Source organism: Grampus griseus, assembly GCF_964374135.1.
Source record: "Grampus griseus genome assembly, chromosome: 12".
NCBI classification, from domain to species: Eukaryota; Metazoa; Chordata; class Mammalia; order Artiodactyla; family Delphinidae; genus Grampus; species Grampus griseus.
The window spans coordinates 19,226,344-19,246,064 of record NC_139006.1 but is presented as its reverse complement, the minus strand read 5'-3'; the positions used below and the strand labels follow the sequence as shown (position 1 = coordinate 19,246,064).

Here is a 19,721-nt window from a genome sequence, read left to right as displayed (position 1 = left end):
GCAGAGGTAGGGCTGGGGCCTTGGAGAGCGGGGGCCCTCTGTCTCACTGCCCTCGGCCGTCCCTGCTCAGCCCAGTCGCTCACCTGAGATCCAGGTCCAATCCGGCTAGCATCTGGGAGAAAACCTCGAAATTGCCTTCCCCTTCCAGCTGCCGGGCCACGTGGCTCTTCTCCAACAGCATCGTCTGCCAGGGGAGAGGACAGGCACCCGGTCAGCACGAGGCCGCGCTAGGCTGCCTGCACACCCCCACCAACCCCCAGGCCCACTCTTCAAGGCAGCACCTAAGGCCCCAACTTGGCTGGACACCTCCAAATCAAAACATGCCAGGCCTTTGTCTCACTGATTCAGAGTCCAGGCAGGGAATCAACGCATGCAACAGGCTCATTCCGATGAAGAAATCCAAGGGTACTAACAATTAGCCCACAGCCGCCCTCCAACACACTCGTGTGCAACCGAAGTCCTTAATAACTTGACGCACACGGTGATGCACGGTAGACTTCCAGGGCCGGGACAGAAAGGGATTTATCGGGCACCAGCGAGTCTGGATATTCTCCCAGCTCCACATACAAACAACCCTTCTAATAACCTAATCCTATTTTCTGTTCAAACAGAATGTTTGCGGGGGGGAAGGGGAGGGGCCGGGTGATTTCAGAAAGAGGAACGAACAGGCCATGTGCCTGTCACACACGGGCTGCCGCAGCAGGCCAGCAAGCGTCTGTTTAATTTCGGCTTACGCTTTTAAGACCCAGCTAATAAGTGACTGAATTATGTATCTACTCATGAATATTTCACCCCTGTGATACTCTGAGGCACAGACGAGCCGGCATGCTCGGGGAGGAGATGCCTGGGCACTGAGCGAAGTGGGGAGGAGCTGGCTTTGGCCTGGGGAGCGATGACCATTTAGACATTCCAGGGTTCCAGCTGGAGGCGTGGGCCCTGCTGAGTGGGGCTGAGGCTACTGCAGCCCCTTAGAACCCCCTCTCCCTCCCACCCAGAAGCCTCACCTGGAGCTGGGCGGCTGTGACTCGGCCTGTGGCGTTGAAGTCCAGTGACATCACCATGGAGAACCGGGTGGCACAGCGGCTATGGCCGGTGGACACAGAGCCAAAGGCCCGGAGGACAGTGAAGGTGGCTCGAATCTTCTCCACTGGTGGGGCACGGACAGGGCATCAGCCGTGGCCCGGGTGCTGCCATCCTCCCCTCTCACAGGACCCCAAGCCGGCCCCAGGCCCCAGCGGGGCCCCCTCCACTCCCCCAACTCAGCTCTAAGCCACACCTCTTCCACTGCTGGGCTGGCCCTGTGTGCAAGTAGGGGCACGGGGGGAGCAAGAGTGAGCCCAGAAGGGGAGATACACACACCTAGGATTGGTACGATCTGAGTGATAAGGGCTGCCCTAGGGCCTCCTGGGCCTGGTGGACTCTAGGAGGAGGGCAGGGTATTAACATTCCTGGACCTGCTCTCAGGGAACACTCCATCACAGCAGGCTCAAAAAGCCCTGCAGTCCCCACACACGAGCACCCACTATGTGCTAGGCACCTGGATACAGCCTAGCCTGACTTCCACTCCCCCAACACACACTTTCAGCAGAACTACATTCTGGGAGGGCCAAGACTGGTGCCTCTCCCTGCTGTATCCCCAGTTCCTAACAGGGCTCTAACCTGGGCCAGGTGCAGAACAGGTGATCAGTAAAGCATTGGAATAACCCCAGTGGAGAAGCAGGATAGTACAATGGTTAAACAAGCTTGAATATGGCCTCTCCCCGTTGTTAGTCACCTGATTTGTAGTGAATTAATTAACCTCCCTGTGCCTCGGAAACCCCATCTATAAGATGGGGGTAATAATAGTACTTACCTACCTCACGTGGTTGCAACAAAGACTAAAAGATTTAATAATGTAAAGTGCTCAGAACATGCTCCAAATGTGGTGGTGTTATTATTATGTTTGTTATTATTAGAAAAGCAATACTGCCTGGGCCATATATTCCCAGCAGGGGGAATACTGCCCCCAAGAGGGCAGAAACTGATTCCTGAGGATGGGGGCAGTTTTCCTTTCTTATGTATAGAATAGGGCACAGATATATGTACGTCTGTGTCTGTATATATATACACACATACACACACACTGCATAAACAGTGTGAACCTATGGCATTAAATTTTCATGGTGGGAGACGATTAGGAGAAAGAACAATTAAAAAGGCTCCTCAGAGGGGCAACAATACATTGAGAACACTGGCCCAGGGGTAACAGCTCTGGAGCCAAACTGTCTGTGTTTGAATCTCGGTGCTAGGATGTATGAGCTGTGTGGCCTTGGGCAAGCTGGTTAACCTCCCTGCGTTTTAATAGCCTCATCTATAAAATTCAAATAATAATAATGTCTAACTTATAGGGGTGTTTTAAATAATAAGTAAGTTGACCTGCTTGGAATAGAGCCTGGCACAAGCATTTACCACGATCACCATCAATACTGTAACTATCATCATCGACACTCTTTTTTACTGAAGTATAGTTGATTTACAATGTTGACACTCTTTCTTTAATGCCCAGCTCAAACATCATTTCCTCGAGGAAGGCCCCCAGCCCCTCCTCTGCGCTCCCTCCGCCTCTCCCCTCCCCAGCTCGGCCAGCAAGTGGTGCAGAGCGTTGGAGTCTGGCACAGATGTGCAGCCGAGTCTCCCTTCCGGCCGTCAGCGCCTCCTTGCCTTTGTTTTTTACTTATCGGGTCCTCCACACAGTCCAGTGGGCTGTGCGCTGCACAAGGACGCCACACCTAAGGGCACAGCATTTCTATCAGATGGCCATAGGCCTGTATGCTTATTAGGATGATGGCTCAGAACGTGGCGGTCAAGCGTTTGGTTCTAACAATGTCAATGCGTGATGACTTTTCCACATATGGCAGTGAGTGTCTTAGGCAAGGAGTAGCTGTTTCTAATTCACACAAAAGTACCCAACAGACTAGGGGTGGCCCTGCCCAGAAGCCAGCACAGGGTCTGCACACAGGCGCTCAGGGAACGCTAGCTGAGCGGATATAAGAAAGAGCTGCCCAGCACCCCCTCCGACTCTCCCTTCCCTTCCCCCACGCCACTGCCCCCGCCACGTCCCAGCTGCACGTCACCTGGAGACCACTGTACCTGAGACCCTGCCATCCACACTGCCTGCCATCCCCACCAGGTGCTCCAGGACCTGCTCGCAGCAGGTGGTCTTGCCAGCACCGCTGCGGCCCAGGGCCACGATGCTCTGGTCCCTCTGCTGGCTCAGCAGAGCCCAGTACGCCCGCTGGGCCAGGGAGACAACGTGGGTGGGTAGGCCATCCTGGCAGCTCCTGGGCACCTGCAGGAAGATCGCCGGCATCAGCTTTCCCACCCAGCTGGGGCCCAGGGAGCACTCCAGAGCTCCAACCCGGCCTCAAGCCCAGATCCACGTCCACGCCTCCCATCCTACTCCAGCCTTGTCAGAGACGTCGTGCATTTCTCTGGGGAGAGCCCAGCCTGGAGATCTAGTCCTGCCACAGGCTCGCTGGGAGCTCTTGGGCAGCCTCGGACCCTGCTCTGAGCCTGGCCTCTTCTTTCGCCAATGAGAGGCTTGAACTAGAGCTGCATTCGCTCATGGGGCTCATCTCACTTGCTGCACAAAGGACTGGATCGTACCTGTCTGAAATGAAGCAGGTGGATAAAATGGCTCAACTGATGAGCGGCGTCTGCCACGGAAACAGAACAGGGCATGGGGGAACTGGCAGTACGTGTGCTATGTATTTGCTGTAGCAGACTTAGATGCCGGAAGCCCCTTTGACTTCATTCATTCATCCATCCGCACATTCATTCACTCAGGAAAAAATATATTCATTGAGTGTCTACTACGTAGCAGGCACTATCCCAGGCACTGGGGACACAACACTACTCAAGGCGAATAAAGGAAGTCTCTGCCAACCGTGAGGAGATATTATTATACACCTATTAAGATGGCTAAAAAACCTGTTTTTAATTCTTTTGACACCCTACCAAGTTCTGGTTAAGATGCAGAGCAAGTGGAATTCTCCCACAATGCTACACAACACAGCCACTCTGGAGAAGAGCTTGGCAGCCTCTTTTACAGTGATACGTGCACTCGTCACACAACTGAGCAATCCCACTCCTAGCTATTTACCCAAGAGAAATGAACATTTGTGTTCACCAAAAACCCTCTCTGTCACTGGTTACATTGAGTATGTATTCAAAATCATCAACAAACTAGAAACAACCCAAATGTCCCTCAACTAAAGAACTAAGATAACCAACCACCCCGGTTTTAGCACCGAAAGTCCCTTGTCCCAGAAAAACCATTCCCTCCCACGGAAACCAGGACAACTGGTCCCCCTCTGAACAGATAAACAAAGCTGTGCGATAAAATACAATAGAATAAAAGAGCTAACGGCTCACAGCTGCAACAATACGGGTGAATCTCAATGCGCTGTGCATTGTGATACGTGGAAGAAGCCGATCCCAAAGGTTACACGCTGTACAATTCCATTTATATGACTTTTCAGAAAAGGCAAAACTAGGGAAAAGGGACAAAGGAACAGATTAGTGGCTGCCAAGGGCGGGACATGGGGGAGGGGTTGGCCACAAGGGTATGGAGAACTTTTGAGGGTGATGGGAACTGTCCTGTAATTGATGGCGGAGACAGTTTCACAACTATACGTGTCTGTCAAAAACTTACAGAAGTGAACACTAAAAAAAGTGACATTGGGCTTCCCTGGTGGCGCAGTGGTTGAGAGTCTACCTGCCGACGCAAGGGACACGGGTTCATGCCCCGGTCCGGGGGGATCCCACATGCCGCGGAGCGGCTGGGCCCATGAGCCATGGCCGCTGAGCCCGCGAGTCCGGAGCCTGTGCTCCGCAATGGGAGAGGCCACAGCGGTGAGAGGCCCGCAAAAAAAAAAAAAAAAAAAAGCGACATTAACTGTATGTAAATTATACCTTAATAAACCTGACTTAAGACAAAAAAGCCCTGCCTGTAGAGCTTGCTTTCATTTGGGAGAAGACAGATGATAAAAAACCAACTAATTAAATTATACTGAACGGGAGTCATTTTAAAGCCATGAGCTTGGATGAGATCACCAAGGAAGTGGGCGTTTAAAGAGGGAGGGAGAAGAGGTGTAGGGACGGGGCACCCTGACTTGGAGCGATCAGGGACCAGCAAAGGAGGCTGAGAGGGAGGGCCAGCAGGACAGAAGGAAAACCAGGAGAGCGGAATCCCGGAGCTAAGGAAGGGAGTGATGGCAGGAGGAGGGCAAGACCAGCCCCTGAAGTGCTGCTGAGGGTCAAGTCAGAGGAGACCAGAGAATTGTCCACTGGGCTTGGCAGCATGGAGGTCACTGTGACCTTGACAACTGTCTGCTTAGCGTGGTTTTCAGGGAGAACGGAAGAGGGCGGTGGAGGTAGTGAGGGCAGTGGAAAGGCACCAAAGGGAGCAGGGAAACGGGCCTGGCTGGAGGAGGACCTTGGAAGCCCAGGATGCTAAGTGGGTGACAAGTGGGCTAACGTCCGCCCTCCCAGTGGCTTGGCAGGACCAGGGGCACAAACTCCGGTGTGGCAGCCCTCCCCTCCCCGAACCCCAGCCTGGGCTAAGGAGCACCCCCAGTGCACTGTTGGCCTTTCCTACCCTGAGACCCCCAGGAAAAGCAATGAACACCCATCCTGACACAAATCAAAAGGCTCAGCAGGACCCCAAAGCCTCCACACTGGCGGGACACAGCCTGAGGGAACACAGCAGGCAGAGGGGCCTGAGGTCTGAGCCTCGGAGCCACCTCCCGCTTTGGAAACGTAAAGTTCAAGGGCCAGGCTATCCCAATCGTCAGCCTTCTCAGGCCTACAGGGGAACAGGGAGGATTCTGCAGACCCAGGCCCCGCAGTCACACACAGCTACCCCTGCATGCTTGCACACGGGCACACTCAAGGGCACACACACCCAACAAACAGCTGCAGAGGCCTCTGCATACAGGTGTGCCCATCTACACCCCACGCAGTCACAGCACACTCACCCCAAAAGAGGCCAGCCCCAGGCGCGCACCCAGCTCCCAGCCACCCGGCCGGCCCAGACCCCCACTGAGAGGCCCCCAGCCCTGCCTGGACCGCTCCTAGCCCATCTTCAAGGTGGCCTCAGTCCCAGCCTCACCGCAGGTCTCTGCTCCCACCTGGTGGCCATCTGAGGAACTAGAGGAGACTCAGCCAAAGACAGAAGGCAGCTGTGGCTGTGGGAGGCAGCGTGACTTGGGGGGGGGGACCCACGCCCACCGCAGGGTTACAGGGGCTCAGGGGGATCACGGGACTCAAGTTCCTCCTACCAGGGTGGGTCCCAATCCCCGCACTTTTAGGCTCTCTGACCCAGGCCGTGTAGCAGACGCCGCAATCAGGACGGTCACGGTCGTGAGAAGTGGGCTTGTGGACAGACCTGTGACAGACACCCCTCCCAGGGGCCCCTAAGGAACCAGAGCAGGCTCTTGGGCTGCAGTAACAGAAGCACAGCCTGCCTGGCAAGGGAGGGGAGAGTGCAGCGTCGCCCTTCCAAGCCCCTGGCCAGAACAGCCAGGCTGGGGAGGGGCCTGGAGGGCGACCTAAGGGTGGGTGGGGGGGGCGTCCAGGAGAAGAGAAGCCCCGGGGAGGGGGTGCAGGGCCACTGTCCCCTCTTTAATGGACTTAGCATCATTCGGGGGCTAGGAATGGCTTTGTCCCACAGGACGCCAAACGGTAAGGTGCAGCTTTTCATCCTCCATTGACAGATGAGAGCACCCAGGCCAGAGAGGTGTCTTGATCTCCCCAAGGTACCTGCGGCGTGTTGAACCTTCCCACCAACAAACCCTCAGAATGGAGCACAGATAAGACTTTTGACCTCCAGGGGGTCTCCCTGCCTCCACTTTTGTCCGCCTCTATCTAACCTCCACTGAACAGCCAGGAGGGTCCTTTTACAGCGTCAGACCACATCACTGCTCTGCTGAAAATCTCCGTCATGCTCAGAGTAGAAGCGGAGTCACTATGACCGCGCGTGAGGCCTGGCGCAACCCGTCCCCGCTCTTCCTGACCTCCACCTTGCTGTCTCCTCCACACGTTTCTCTTTGTCACGTGGGGCCCGTCTTCCCCCAAGGGGATGAAAGCTCCACGAAGGCAGATTTATCTGCCCACCTTCTTCCCTGTTCCTCCCTCCAAGCCTGGCATACGGGACCCTCAATCGATACCTCAATCAGGAGCCACTGAGTGAATGGAGGGGATGGGGTGCAAATGACTCGGCTGTAGCTGCAGACCTCTCCACGAGGTGGCGCTGACAGGTTTTCTTTGCTTTGACTGTCGTCTTAACAAAAAACAGGCCATTTTACACTCCACAGGGAAAAGTAAATAAAGGCGGAACCGAGGCTTGTTTCCCCGTTCACATGGGTGTCTGGGACTCCCGCGGGTCCAGCATGGGGCTCAGAGCACAGAGGGGCCGACAGCGTGGGTTTCACCCCAGCTCGTCTGGCAGCTGGCCCAGCCTCTCGTCCATGGAACGGGGCTGGTCGTGGTCCCTGTCCTGTCAGGTGGGCCTGAGAATTGACGGAGATGCACACGAAGGTGCTTGCAGCAGTGCCTGCTGACAGTCGATACGTTCTCTCTTGTTATTACTGTCTTTCACACTCCTGTTGCTGTTCCTATCGGTTACTCATCCTTCCCCTCTAAAGAGGGGGTTCATGTGGTCCCCAAGGCTACCCAATGCCCACGGCGGCCCAGAATCCACGTCTGCAGGATGCTGCCCTGCTCTCCCAAGATGCAGAGGGACCCCTCCACCCCACCCCTCCTGCGCAGTCCCCAGCCCTGGCCCCATGGGGCCCCCTCACCTTGGCTGCAGAGGGCGCCGTGGGTCCCTGGGGCTGAAGGACGATCAGGTCGGGCCCAGCGCAGGTGTGCAGCAGCCGAGCCCGGTGGCGGTGCAGAAGCGTGTTCAGCACACTGGACTCGTTGACACTGACCAGGGAGGCCAGGTCCTCGGCCTGGTCCAGCTCGGGCGGATTGGCCTGTGAACCATCACACAGTGTCCTCTGGCCTCCTGGGCACCCCCCCAAACACACACACACAGCCCTGGTGACCCTGTCCCTGGAGAGCTCTGTGCCAAAGACCAGAACAGAACACAAGGACTCTGGAGAGAGTGAGGAAACCCTACAAATGAAACAAGGGCACCTCTTCTCCTTTGCTCTTTGTGCAGCCCCCCCCTCCCCGCACGGTCCTTCCTCCCTGTGCTCGTGGCACTGGGAGGGGGGATGCTCTCAGGACGACACAGCAAGACTCCAGCACCTTCTGTCTCTCAAACACGAAAGACGGGTGGTGCTCTAGAGGAAGTGTCCTCTGCTGTTTCCTCCTCTTCCGGGTCTTGTCAGGGAGCTCTGCATGTGCTCTGTGACACTGAGGCTGGAGGCCAATGCCCTAACCGCCCCATTTCTGATAGCCCATCATACACTGATCACTTGGAAATATGCCCAAACCCTTCTAGAAGCAAGGGATGACTGCAGCTCTCCTTAGGGCATCCACTCTAAAAACCTTCCTACCATTCTTTCCAGCTTCAGGGAGTTTTTTGGGCCTAATGCTCTGGCGTTTGGGTCAACCCTCAGCTCTTTCATGAGTCAGTTTTTCTTCTGAGGACACTGGCCTTCTGCAAACTCCCAGCACTGGTGGGAGCAGACGCCCTGGGGTGGGCAGAGAAGGAGCAAAGAGGGAAGAAGATGAACGAGGCCCACATGGAACTCCTGGAGGAAACTCCTTCTCAATTAGTAGGCTGTGAGGGATGGAAAAGGATCAGGATAGGACCTTTTACTTCTATCACTAGACTCCGACTTATCCGCAGATAGATTCATGGTGTAGTGCAAAAATTATGCAAAACAACCAAAAAAACAAAAGGTTGATGCCCAAAAGGTAGGCCACTGGCACCTATGCTATGGTTAATGGCAAACTGCTCATCCGGCTGTGAATTCCCTGGCAGCCAGGGTGAAAAAGGAAGCATGCTTTGTAGCATGATTTGCAATGTCCATAAAAAGGAAAACAATCACTTTCTCAGATCAAGCAGAACTCCCAGTCCCAATACCTGACAAACACATCCCTTAACGTGTCCTCATAAAGGGGACACCATGGGACAGAGTAATGAGCCCTTAGCAATATACCTCCAGCAGAGTAATGGCTTCAATGGTGATCTTCCCTATAACTCCCCCCAGGGCATCAAGCTGAAGTATTATGTGCAGTCCAGCACAAGGAAATCTCTCCCGGGGTGGGGAAGGAGGGTACAGAGCAGGCCGGGAGGGGGCAGGGGGCTCACCCGATGGACGTGATCCTCGTCCACCTCAGTGATGCTTTTGTCCGCGTCAATGCACAGTCGTACCCTTCCTGCCGGCAGGTCGGCTGTTCCCTCGTCTGGCTTCAGCACCGTTGCTGGTAGACACCCCAGTGGGAGAGAGAAGGAGAGGGCGGGGGCGGGGGAGAGAAAAAGAGGAGCAGGGAAGGAGGGGAGGGTAGAAGACGGGGGCAGGTGGGGAGGATATGAAAAGATTCTGAGTTGTGAGCCAGGCCAAGGGGCTGGAGAGTCTGAGACATGTCAGAAATGGGCTAGCATCACCGCCCCTTGCAGCCTATTTACAGGGAGGGTTCTGAATCGTGACCCCAAACTCTTGGAGGAGAGAGGCTGGGTCTGACTCATTTGGGGCTTTTATCAGCTGGCACAATGCCAGGCACCCAGATGGCTGGGTGCACTGACCCAATGCATATATAGACCTGGGACAGCAGCTAATGGCATACAGGCTGCCTTTTTTCTTTCCAGGGCCCATGACAGACATCACTAATCACTCTTCCCAGCCGTGTTCTGAATGGGACTCAGAGTAACTTCTCCGTAGCGTTTCGTCACTAGCCCCAAATCACCAGCAAAAGATGAAATGAAAAAAAAAAAAAAAAAAGATGAAATGAAATGAAATCCACTGAGATGAAATCCATTTGGCCACTTGCACTAGACTCCAAGTTCCTTGAGCAACACTGTAGGAACCAAACAATGCTTGCTGCTTTAATGAATTAGTTAAACTAATTAATCACCAAGGAACAAATGCCTTTGAAAACAGACCAGTTGCCAAGGGTGAAATGACATCCGCCTATTCCCACCCCAAAGCCACATATCCCCATTCCAGTCCCAGCTGCCCCTTCCACCTTCCCCTCCCTCACTCCGCAGACTGTGTTCAGGACCTGGCAGCAGGGGGGGCTGTAAGAGGGAGAGGATTAGCCCCCAGATGTGCTAACACCCCTAATTACCAAGAGTAAATCCATCCTTCTGAACCAGCCAGACTTTCTCCGCCTCATACCATCGGTCCTCAGGAGCCTGAGGGCAAAGATCGCATAGATTAGACCAAGATGACGCTGCCCTCCCCCAACCCCCGTGCGAGGGGCAGACCCCTTACGTGGGCACTTCTCACAGTGCCTCTGGGACCAGCGAAATCAGAATCTCCCGGTGCCGGTGCGGGTGCTCATTTCAATGCAGAAGCCACAGCCCCGCCCCAGCTTTCTGAATGGTAAGCTCCAAGGCGGGGACCGGGAATCTGCACTTCGAGCCACCTGCTGTTTACCCAGCACGAAGAACTGTTGTGTGACAACTTCAAGCTCAGGCTCGAGAGGTGTGGTTGGGACGTTCCCTCATCCTGCGGAGAATCTCACTCCGGGACAGGTGCTGCGGGGTCCTCAAGACCCCCGCTTGTGGTCGGGGGAGTGCCTGTTCCCTTCTCTAGGCTGGCCATGCCCTCCACTCCCGGTCCATCTCCTGTCCCTGCCTTTCCCACCCCTCCTCCTCTGGCCTGCCCCTCCCCGCCCCCGGGGCCGCAGCCCCCTCACCTGGCCTGAGACTCCGCTCTGGCCTCCTCTGCTCCCCTCCTGCAGGGCTGGCCCCTCTTGGCTCTCCTGACTCTGAGGCCTTTCCACACGGTTCTCCAGGGCAGGCTGTCCGGGTCCTTGCGGCTCCACCTCCAGGGCCCCAGCCCCATCACTGGCTCTAGCGCAGGCGTCCTCTGCTTTCCGCCCTCTGCGCTCAGGCTGGTCCTCCTTCCCAGCTGTAACTGGGGTCTCTCCACGTGCATCCACCTCCTTGGGGGCTTCAGAGTCCTTCTCTGTCTTACTCCCGGCTTTACCTGCCTCCCCAGACTCGCTCTGAGGTTGTCCCACCGGTTTCATCTTCCCCTGGGGCTCACCTGCCTTTCCAGCCATGCTCCGAGGCTCGCCTGCTTTCTCCATCACTCCAGGAGCTTCCCCCACATCCCCCTGCACCGTGCCCGGCTTCTCCACCTCTGTCTGAGGTCCGTCTGTCTTGTCCGCCTTACTTAGGAGCACACCTTCTTTGTCCTTCTTACTCTGGGGACCGTCCCACTTGCTCCTTCTGCCCAGGGAACCTCCCCACTTTCTCACCTGGGCTTGGGCCCCAGCCCACTTCCCTTCACCTGCTGCAACCTTAGAGAAATTCCACTTTGCCCCCTTTTTGGGGGGGTCCCCTCTCCCTTTCTCCGCTGCCCCCAGCTGCCCCCCCTCACCCAGCCCCTCCCTGCCCTGGGGCTCACCCCCTTTCGTCCCTTTGGTCTGGGGGGCCCCGCCCCCTTTCCCCATTGTGCCTTGATCCTTCTCGCCTTTGGTCAGTAGCACAGTTCCTGGGTTCCCAAGATCCCCAGTCTGGGTCAACTCAGCCTTCAGAGCTGCATCCTGGGTGCCGGCCTGGGGACCACAAGGAGTCCCTGGGGTCTCCTGCTCTTTTTCCCCTCCGGGGTCTGTGGCTGGGGTCTTGCAAGCGGGGCCGTCCCGGGGCTGGGTCCTCTGCTCTGGCTTGGCTGAGTCCGGGTCCAGCTTGGCCACCATCAGCAGCACATCGCCCCCCCTTATCCCTCTCTTGAAGGGCAGGCTTTTTCTGGCTGGTGTCACACTGGGGCCCGACTCCTGGGGCTTCTCGCCATTGATACTGGTCATCAGCTCCGGGTCCATGGTGCCGGCCCCCTCACTCTTCTTGCCCAGAATGTCTGAGCTCTGAGGAGAGCTCGACTGGTTGTCCTGGGAGATGTGCTGGCTTCCAGATTTGGTGCCACTGTTGGGTTGGCTGGTGGAAATCTCTGGGGTCTAGAAGAGACACCACAACCATACTTAGCTGCTTGCTGACCAGACAGCTTTGTCATTCACTCATTCATTCACTCATTTGTTCAGCCAGCCATTAATTCATCCAAAGACCCTCAAGCATGTACGGGCAATGGGCCAAACCCCAGCACCCTACACCCTAGGCTTTGGCTCAGAACCTCAAGGCCAAGTGACATTATGAAAGGAGAGTGGACTTTGGAGCCCAACAGACCCAAATTCACTTCCGAACTCTGCCACTCACTAGCTGTGTGGCCTTAGATAAATTACTTCCCCTCGGGACTTCCCTGGTGGTCCAGTGGTTAAGACTCCGCACTTCCACTGCTGGGGACACAGGTTCAATCCCTGGTCGGGGAACTAAGATCCCACATGCCGTGCAGCACAGCCAAAACAAAACAAACCACACAAAAAAACTTCCCCTCTCTGAGTCAGTTTCCTTACCAATAAAATGAGAAGCATAATGTCCTACCTCACCAGGTGGGCGTGAGGCTTCCCAGTAGCATATGGAAGCTGAGCCCAGCACCTGGTACGTCCTCAGTAACAGGAGCTATTGCTGCTGCTGTCACTGGTGCTGTTGTCACTGTTCTATTATTTATGCCTGATTCTTCCCGCTGGGCCAGGAAGGGATGGGGAAAGGACATGGAGCCTGTCATCGGAGGACCTGTTCTAGTCTTGGCTCTGATGCTTTCCAGCTCGGTGACCTTGGACGACATCACCTATCCTCTCTGAGCTTTGGTTTTCCCTCAGTGCAGGCAGATACCAGCTGACCATCCAGACGTTTTTGTAGGCTGAGATGTGGAAATTGCAGAGAACTGAACAAAGTGATCTGCTGCTACTTTCGCTATCCTGGTCCCCAGAACACACCTGCACACCAGGTGAGGGCTCTGGATCTGCCCTGAGGTCTTCCACTTTTGCTTGGCCGAGACATCTGGGTACCCGACACTCAGGGGTCTCCACTGCCTGTTCCTCTCCCATGTCTTTCTACTGCCTTGTGATGTCGGCCCCGCCCTGCCCTCCATCCTTAAACCAGCCTGGCTGTGGCCTGAACTGCTCACAGAGCCAGCTTTGCCTCTGCCTCTGCAGAAGGAGACCACGGGGGGAGTTCTACCCTGATGCCTGGCTGCACCATCTGTCCTAGTCTGGGTTCTGCCACTTTGGACCCTGCTAACACCAGCCTCCCACACACCTGTGCCTGAGCATCTGGGGTTCTCATCCTTTTGCATCCAGAACAGTCCCAGGACTGCGTTGATTCCACCTACAAAGCTTCACACCTGAGTCTCCTTTCCCAAACCCAGGTCCACTCTCTCTCACCTGGGCCACGGCCACAGCCGCTGAGCTAATGTCCTGTCAATTTGCTGCCAGTCATTTAAAACCTCATCAAAAGATTCTGGAAGCTGCCCAGAGCCTCCAGGAAAGCCATTCAACACAGCCACCTGCCATTCAAAGTTCTTGAAGAGGAGCCCCCACCTCCATCTGGTCTCACTGTCCCTGCTCGTCTCCATGCTTCAGCCACGCCTGGCATCTCCTGCCACACCTGACGCTTCCCAGCTTCCACGCTTTTGTTCACGTTGAGCTTGCTGCCCGGAACGCCCTTGCCCTCTCCACTCGTCCACATTCTACTCGTATTTCTATACCCAGCTCAAACGCCCCCTCCTCCACAAACCTGTGCCTGAAGACCTCAATCAGAAACTGCCTCATAGACCCACAGAGTCCCAGAGCCCTGTCTGTCGTGCACCATCTGCACCATGACCACGTGCTGCCTCCCGTTCTAGCTCTGATTTGTGTTGCTCTCCTGTTTTAGGTGATGGATGCCTCCAGAGCACAGTCTCGATCTTCATCTTTGTAAAAATGACAATAATAATAATAATAATAATGGCTATCATTTATAGATCTTGCAATGGGCCCTCCATCGCCATAATGCAATATCCTTCTTAACCTAATAAAAAACCCAATGAAGTAGGTTCTGAACTTCTCCCCATTCTACAGATAAGGGAGCAAACACAGAGATGTAGGGGGCCCAAGAGACAAACCCAGAATGGAAAGTCACACAGGCCTCTCTTGAGTCTGAAGCCAGTGCCCTTAACTGTTGAGTACTGACAGCGTTGCTTGTCTTCCTGGGACTCGCTGGAATCTCCTGGGAGCTTTAAAAAATTCTATCGCTTCGGCTCCACTCCCAGAGAGTCTGATGCAGCTGGTCTGGGTGGTGGCCCCCCAGGTGACTGCAACATGCAACTGGGGCTGAGAACGCCAGAGCCCGGCAGCTCAGTCTGACCTCCTGGGACCAGGCAGGACACTGCCTTCGAAAGGGAATTGGCTGCAGCTGGCAAATCTCACCACTGTCCACACCATTTTGAACAGTGAGTCAGTGCCTTATTTTTAACCAAACCCCCGTAGAGGAGACAGTAACACAGGGGTGGGCCAAGCAAGACAACCCATCCCAACCTCCCTCCCCTCTACTATGTGTACTCTCTTCCTTCAGATTTTCTCAGTCACCAAAACCCTCAGATCCCACCTGCAGCCTTCTCAGTACAAGGGGGAAGAAGAGCATCTAGAATCACTGGGGCTGAGAGGAAACTCACAGCCCAGCCATTTTACAGATGCACAAACTAAGGCCAAGAGAGGGGATGGGATTTGGCCTGGAACACACACAGTGGTGGGGCCAGAGCTAGAACCCAGTTCTCCTGACATCCGATATGGATCTCTTTCTGTCCCTATGTTATTCCAGTCTCTCCCCATCCCTCACTGGCTGGGTGGCCTTAGGAAAACCAAGTCACTCCCAGAGCCTCGTTTTCCACTCCTGCAAAATGGTGATGGATTCTAATGGCTCCCTGCAAGGATTATATGAGGCTCCAATGAAATGGCTGTGTTGGGGTGAGGAAAGAGAGGCCAAAGTTATTTAGTGATCGGGGCAAGAAAATTAAACTGCCAGGACCCAGCAAGGGCTTGCTGCCTCGCAGGAGCATGTCCTGAGGCTGCCCTGCTCCAGCCCTGGGAACATCTTGGCCCATGGTCCAGACACCTGTTGTTGTCTGAGGCCTGTCCATCATACTCAGAGTCTCCATCCATGCCCTGCAGGGACAGCTCATCCCTGTCCTCCGCTTAGCTCTGCTTCTCAACTTGTGCGCAGCAAGCCAGTGCAGCCTGCAGGCTCCTCGGACCCTTTCCTCCCCAGGCCTCTGTGGCTGCCACACCAGCACCTCACTCCCCAGACTGGCCCTTTCCCAGGCAGCTTGCCAGAGCAGAGGACACACAGCCTCCGGCCCTGGTCTGCCTCTATCTGGCCTCATGACCTTGAGCAAGTGCCTTGACCTCTCTGAATCTCAGCCTCCACCTCTGCTAAGTGGGTATAATCCCATCCACCCCCTTGCTGTACAGGGTATCAAATGAGCCCCTGAGCAGACAGTGAATCTTGTCGAGTGATAAACGGCACACGGTAACACTGCATCACGACCTAACAGCAGTCTGTGGGGGTGGACTTTGGCCCCCACTTAAGCTGCGTCAGCCAGGGCTGGGGACAGAGCCTGCCCTCCCTGTCACCACCCCCACGAAGGCTCAGCAGCAGGGTTTCAGCAGCTGCTGCCGTTCAGTTGCTAGAGGACTTCGCTGATGCATCAGAGTCACTGTGACTGGACAGGTGCAGGCACGTGGGGGACCAGCCAGGCAAACAACAGCTGAAGGGGCATGGGAGGCAAAGCCAGGGTGGCCACTGGGCTCCAGCCAACTCCAGGCCCTGAGGCCACCAGATTTCTCAGTCCAATCACTGCAACATCCACCCACCCTCAAGAGGGCGTAGCAGAGATGCAAGGAGATACCCTTTCTGCTAAAACTGTGATATGCCCAAGGTGCAAGCACCCCAAGCCTGCCTCCCTGGTGTCCAGCCTCATCATCCTGCCTCCCTGGTGTCCAGCCTCATCACCCTGCCAGGGTTCCCGGGCTGAAGAGCTGGGGGACAGGAGGGAGGCAGCACTGGCCACCATCAGGGATCAATCTGCAGGTCCTTAAAGCACAGGGACTGCACCTTGTCCACCTACTGCTTCCAGCCAGCAGTGCTGTTCAGAGCATGTAAGTGGACACCGACCAGTCAGAAGGGACGCCAGCTGGAGCAGGGCCCTGAGGTCCCTTCTGGGCCAAGCAGTGAGCCTTTAATCATTGGCTGTGGCCACTCTGAGGGACTCAGGAAAGGGGCCCAGGTGAGCATGGCAGCTGGGGGGCACTTGGAGTACTTGGGGCCATGGCCATTTACCACCTGCTGTGGAAGGCTTTCAGAATTTTAACAACCAATACAGCAATAATCAGAGAATACCACCTGAACATCTTTTCTGCTTAAATGAAAGCAAACTATCTATACATCCTCAGTTAATATTTAGGTTTCCCTTTCTACGGAAATAGTGGCAAAATGATCCCCTCGTACATCAACTGTTACCATGCATTCACTCAGTGAACAAAAATTTCTGAGCGTTCACTACGGGTCAAGTTCCATGAGAGCTGCTCAAGATACAGAGTCGAATGAGAGGGAGAGGTGTTGCTCTTAAGGAATGCCTAGTCAAATAAGGCACGTGAGCCACCAATTACTATGCTGACCACAATTAAGACAGGCATAGAGGGTGGAGTGGGAGTTCAAGGAAGGCAATGGGAGAGCTTTCCAGAGATGTACCATTTGAGTTGGGTTTTGACAGAGGTGTAGGAGTTTAACAGATCAAGCTGAAGTGGGGACTGCAGGAACAAAGGCTGGCAAGTGACTCAAAGGATGCTCACAGGACAGGATGGTGGGTATTTTTTAAATTATTTATTTAGGCTGTGGCAGGTCTTCATTGCAGCATGTGGGATCTTTAGTTGCAGCATGCACATGTGATCTAGCTCCCTGACCAGGGATTGAACCCGGGCCCCCCTGCAGTGCGAGTGCAGAGTCTTAGCCACCGGACCACCAGGGAAGTTCCCAGAATGGTAGGTATTGAAAGTCGCCTGGTCCCCTTCCTGTGGGGCCACTTACCTCTTGTTCCGGGGAGGCAAGCACTGCCTGTTTCCTCCGTCTTGCTTCCTTCGACTCTTTCTCAGTCTCCCGGACCAGTTGCCTAATGAAGCCCCCTGGGATGACAGAGAAAAGGGGAGGAGGCGAGGATGGTGGAGGGCTCCTGTCCTCTTCCCGAATCTGTTTTCCAGAAGCAAGGAAGGAGAAAGCTCAGTGAATGAACCAGTGGAGGCAAGCCGCCCTTTAAAGAATCTGCGACAGAGCCAGGGAGACGCCCAAAGAGGACATATACGACCAAGCTCATGTACAAGAGGCCACTGCAAAGCAGGAGAGGCCCGGCGAGGCTCTGGGAAGCCTCGAGACAGCGCATGAAAACGGAATGCACGAGCTTCAGAGGTTACTCCAGTTGGTGCGATCTCTGCCTGGACCCAGTTTCCTCATAATACGAATTTGCATGAACAAGGCCACTGGTTCCCTTCCCTGGTGTGGGACAGACCCATCTCTGGGAAGACCTGTTTCAGAAGGAGCTTTTCCAGGTTTCCAGAAGGGGATGGATCACAGGGAACCATCCACACTCCCCTGTCCCATCTCAGCTTGTAGTTAATAGATTAAGCAATTAATTCATCACTTTAATCACTTTCTGTGCCAGGAGCACGGTAAGAGAGGGAAGGGCGGGAAGCCATGGTTTATATAAGGATCCAGCCCTATGGCTATAGCCCGCTCCGCTGACCCAGTGCCATGACTTCTTGATGGTCCTTAAGCCAGAATCTGGACAGCCAGGGGCTCCCCAATACTGGGCTCTAAAGCCTGCATTTTACCCCAGAAATGTGGGCTAAGCCAGCTAGCCGGACTTGGATTGCGGCTGAGACTCGTCACAGAGACCTTGGAGGCTGAGACGGGGGCCTGGCTGTGACCGACTGGGGTGCGTCTCTAACCAGCATCACCGTGGCTGCTCGTGAGTTTAAAAAAGACAAAAATCTCCAGCACTTCTCGTGGCAGAGCTACACACTGGTTTAAAATAAGCTCCTTATCAAGGTCCTCTTCAAGAGGGTGGCAGAGACTTGATCTCTGCAGCCCTGCTGATAAAAGGGAATCTAAAGGAGACAGGAAAGGCCAGGAGACAAAGCAGAGGCCAGGAGATAAGGCAGACTTCTGCCTAGGAAGAGAGAAGCCAGAGACACACGGAGAGTGGGCTCACGTTTATGCCACGCTCACGTGGACTGAAACCTGAGAGTGAAAGGCACACTCAGGAGGCGTCAACCTCCACTCCCTCCAGCACTGTTCTATGCTACACCCAGATCAGTCTGGGAGGGGCATTGGCAGCCAGAAAGAAGCTTCTCGACCACCCCACCCTAATTCATTACACTCTGTCCACAGGGTGGGATGAGGTGAGCAGGAGATAACAAGCATCAAAGAAAGAGGCGGCCTTTCATGGAATCTTATGAGAAACACAAAAGGGAAAAGCAGAATCACTGGGAAGAAGGGCCCGTTTCCAGTTCTCCATGGTGACAGAAGGCAGGGACCTCAGAAACCCATCCCCATGGCATAAACCTGGCAGCCAACAGCCCTGCCTCTGCCCCCTCACCCCCCGCTTCCCCACCCATACTTCTCCCACACAACCCTCATGCTCATCAGAGCTGCCATGAGGACGGAGACTGGACAGCTGGTCCACCCTTGTTCCCCCACCACCTACTGCGGAACAGACGGAGACCAGGCAGCCATGGGAGGAGTCAAGCGCATGGTCACTAATGCCTGGCTGGGTTGGAGAGGCCATGGCTAACCGAGGCAGAAGACCGAAGGGGGACTGGACATGCCCCAGGGAGGCTCTGAATGTCAGGATCCCTGCCCCAGGTGGGAGGGGGCAGCCTGGGCCACCGGGGCCATGACTTGTCCTTGGAGGGTCCAGTTGGCCCATGTGGCTGCAGCCCGAGCCCTGACCATTACTTTCCTTCTGCTCCCACAGGGCAAGGCGTGATGAGATGGCCATGCTGAGGCAGTGCCAGGACCGTGAGATGAGACGAGGTGAGATGAGATGAGATGAGATGGGATGGGATGAAGCTCTCTGCTGGGCAGCACGGAATACGGCTTTATGGACACACGCAGTGCATGAGGTGATGGACACGAGACTGACCCACGGAGACACAGAGGGGAGAGAAGAGAGGGACAGGTTAGCTCCTGGGTACTGCCCAGATCTAACCCCCACCAACGCCACGAACCAAGACCACAAAGCCGGGCACAACTCACTGTCAGTTACATCTGGGAGGAATGCGGTCAGCAGGAAGCTGCTGGCCATGGAGTGGACAGTGCCCTGATATCCTTGCCCCCTGACCCCGTACTTTAACGTTCTCTTGATGTACACAGTCAGAAAAGTATATACTAGTAAGTGTATAGCTCAGTGGCTCTCACATAAAGAACACAACTATATAACTAGCACCCTGACCAAATTAAAACTATTAAACTTTTAAAATAAAAACATGATTTTATTTAAAAGTATACTGAATTTAATTTAATTATTGATTAAAATTTTAATCTTAATTAAAATTATAACAATTTTAATTAAAATTATTAAAAGTACATTTGAATTTAATTTGAAATATTTTACTTATGAATATTATAGTAT

General features: G+C 54.6%; 1 protein-coding gene across 3 annotated transcripts in view; it reads right to left on the bottom strand.

Annotated features, from left to right (window-relative positions):
- Positions 1 to 19,721, bottom strand: part of MYO18B (myosin XVIIIB) — a 234,040-nt gene that overhangs the window by 201,335 nt on the left and 12,984 nt on the right. For 2 of the 3 annotated variants that reach the window (XM_082667623.1, XM_082667624.1), the window contains exons 1-9: positions 18,795 to 18,911; positions 17,123 to 17,281; positions 10,858 to 12,120; positions 10,285 to 10,351; positions 9,308 to 9,420; positions 7,842 to 8,018; positions 3,130 to 3,328; positions 1,005 to 1,147; positions 84 to 184 (exon numbers count right to left, since the gene is read on the bottom strand). In XM_082667623.1, coding sequence (XP_082523749.1) covers positions 84 to 184; positions 1,005 to 1,147; positions 3,130 to 3,328; positions 7,842 to 8,018; positions 9,308 to 9,420; positions 10,285 to 10,351; positions 10,858 to 12,120; positions 17,123 to 17,281; positions 18,795 to 18,875 — 2,303 coding nt within the window. In that variant the 5' untranslated portion in view covers positions 18,876 to 18,911. Of the gene's footprint in view, positions 1 to 83; positions 185 to 1,004; positions 1,148 to 3,129; positions 3,329 to 7,841; positions 8,019 to 9,307; positions 9,421 to 10,284; positions 10,352 to 10,857; positions 12,121 to 17,122; positions 17,282 to 18,794; positions 18,912 to 19,039; positions 19,228 to 19,721 lie in introns of those variants that run through there. The other variant, XM_082667625.1, reaches the window with a different exon arrangement.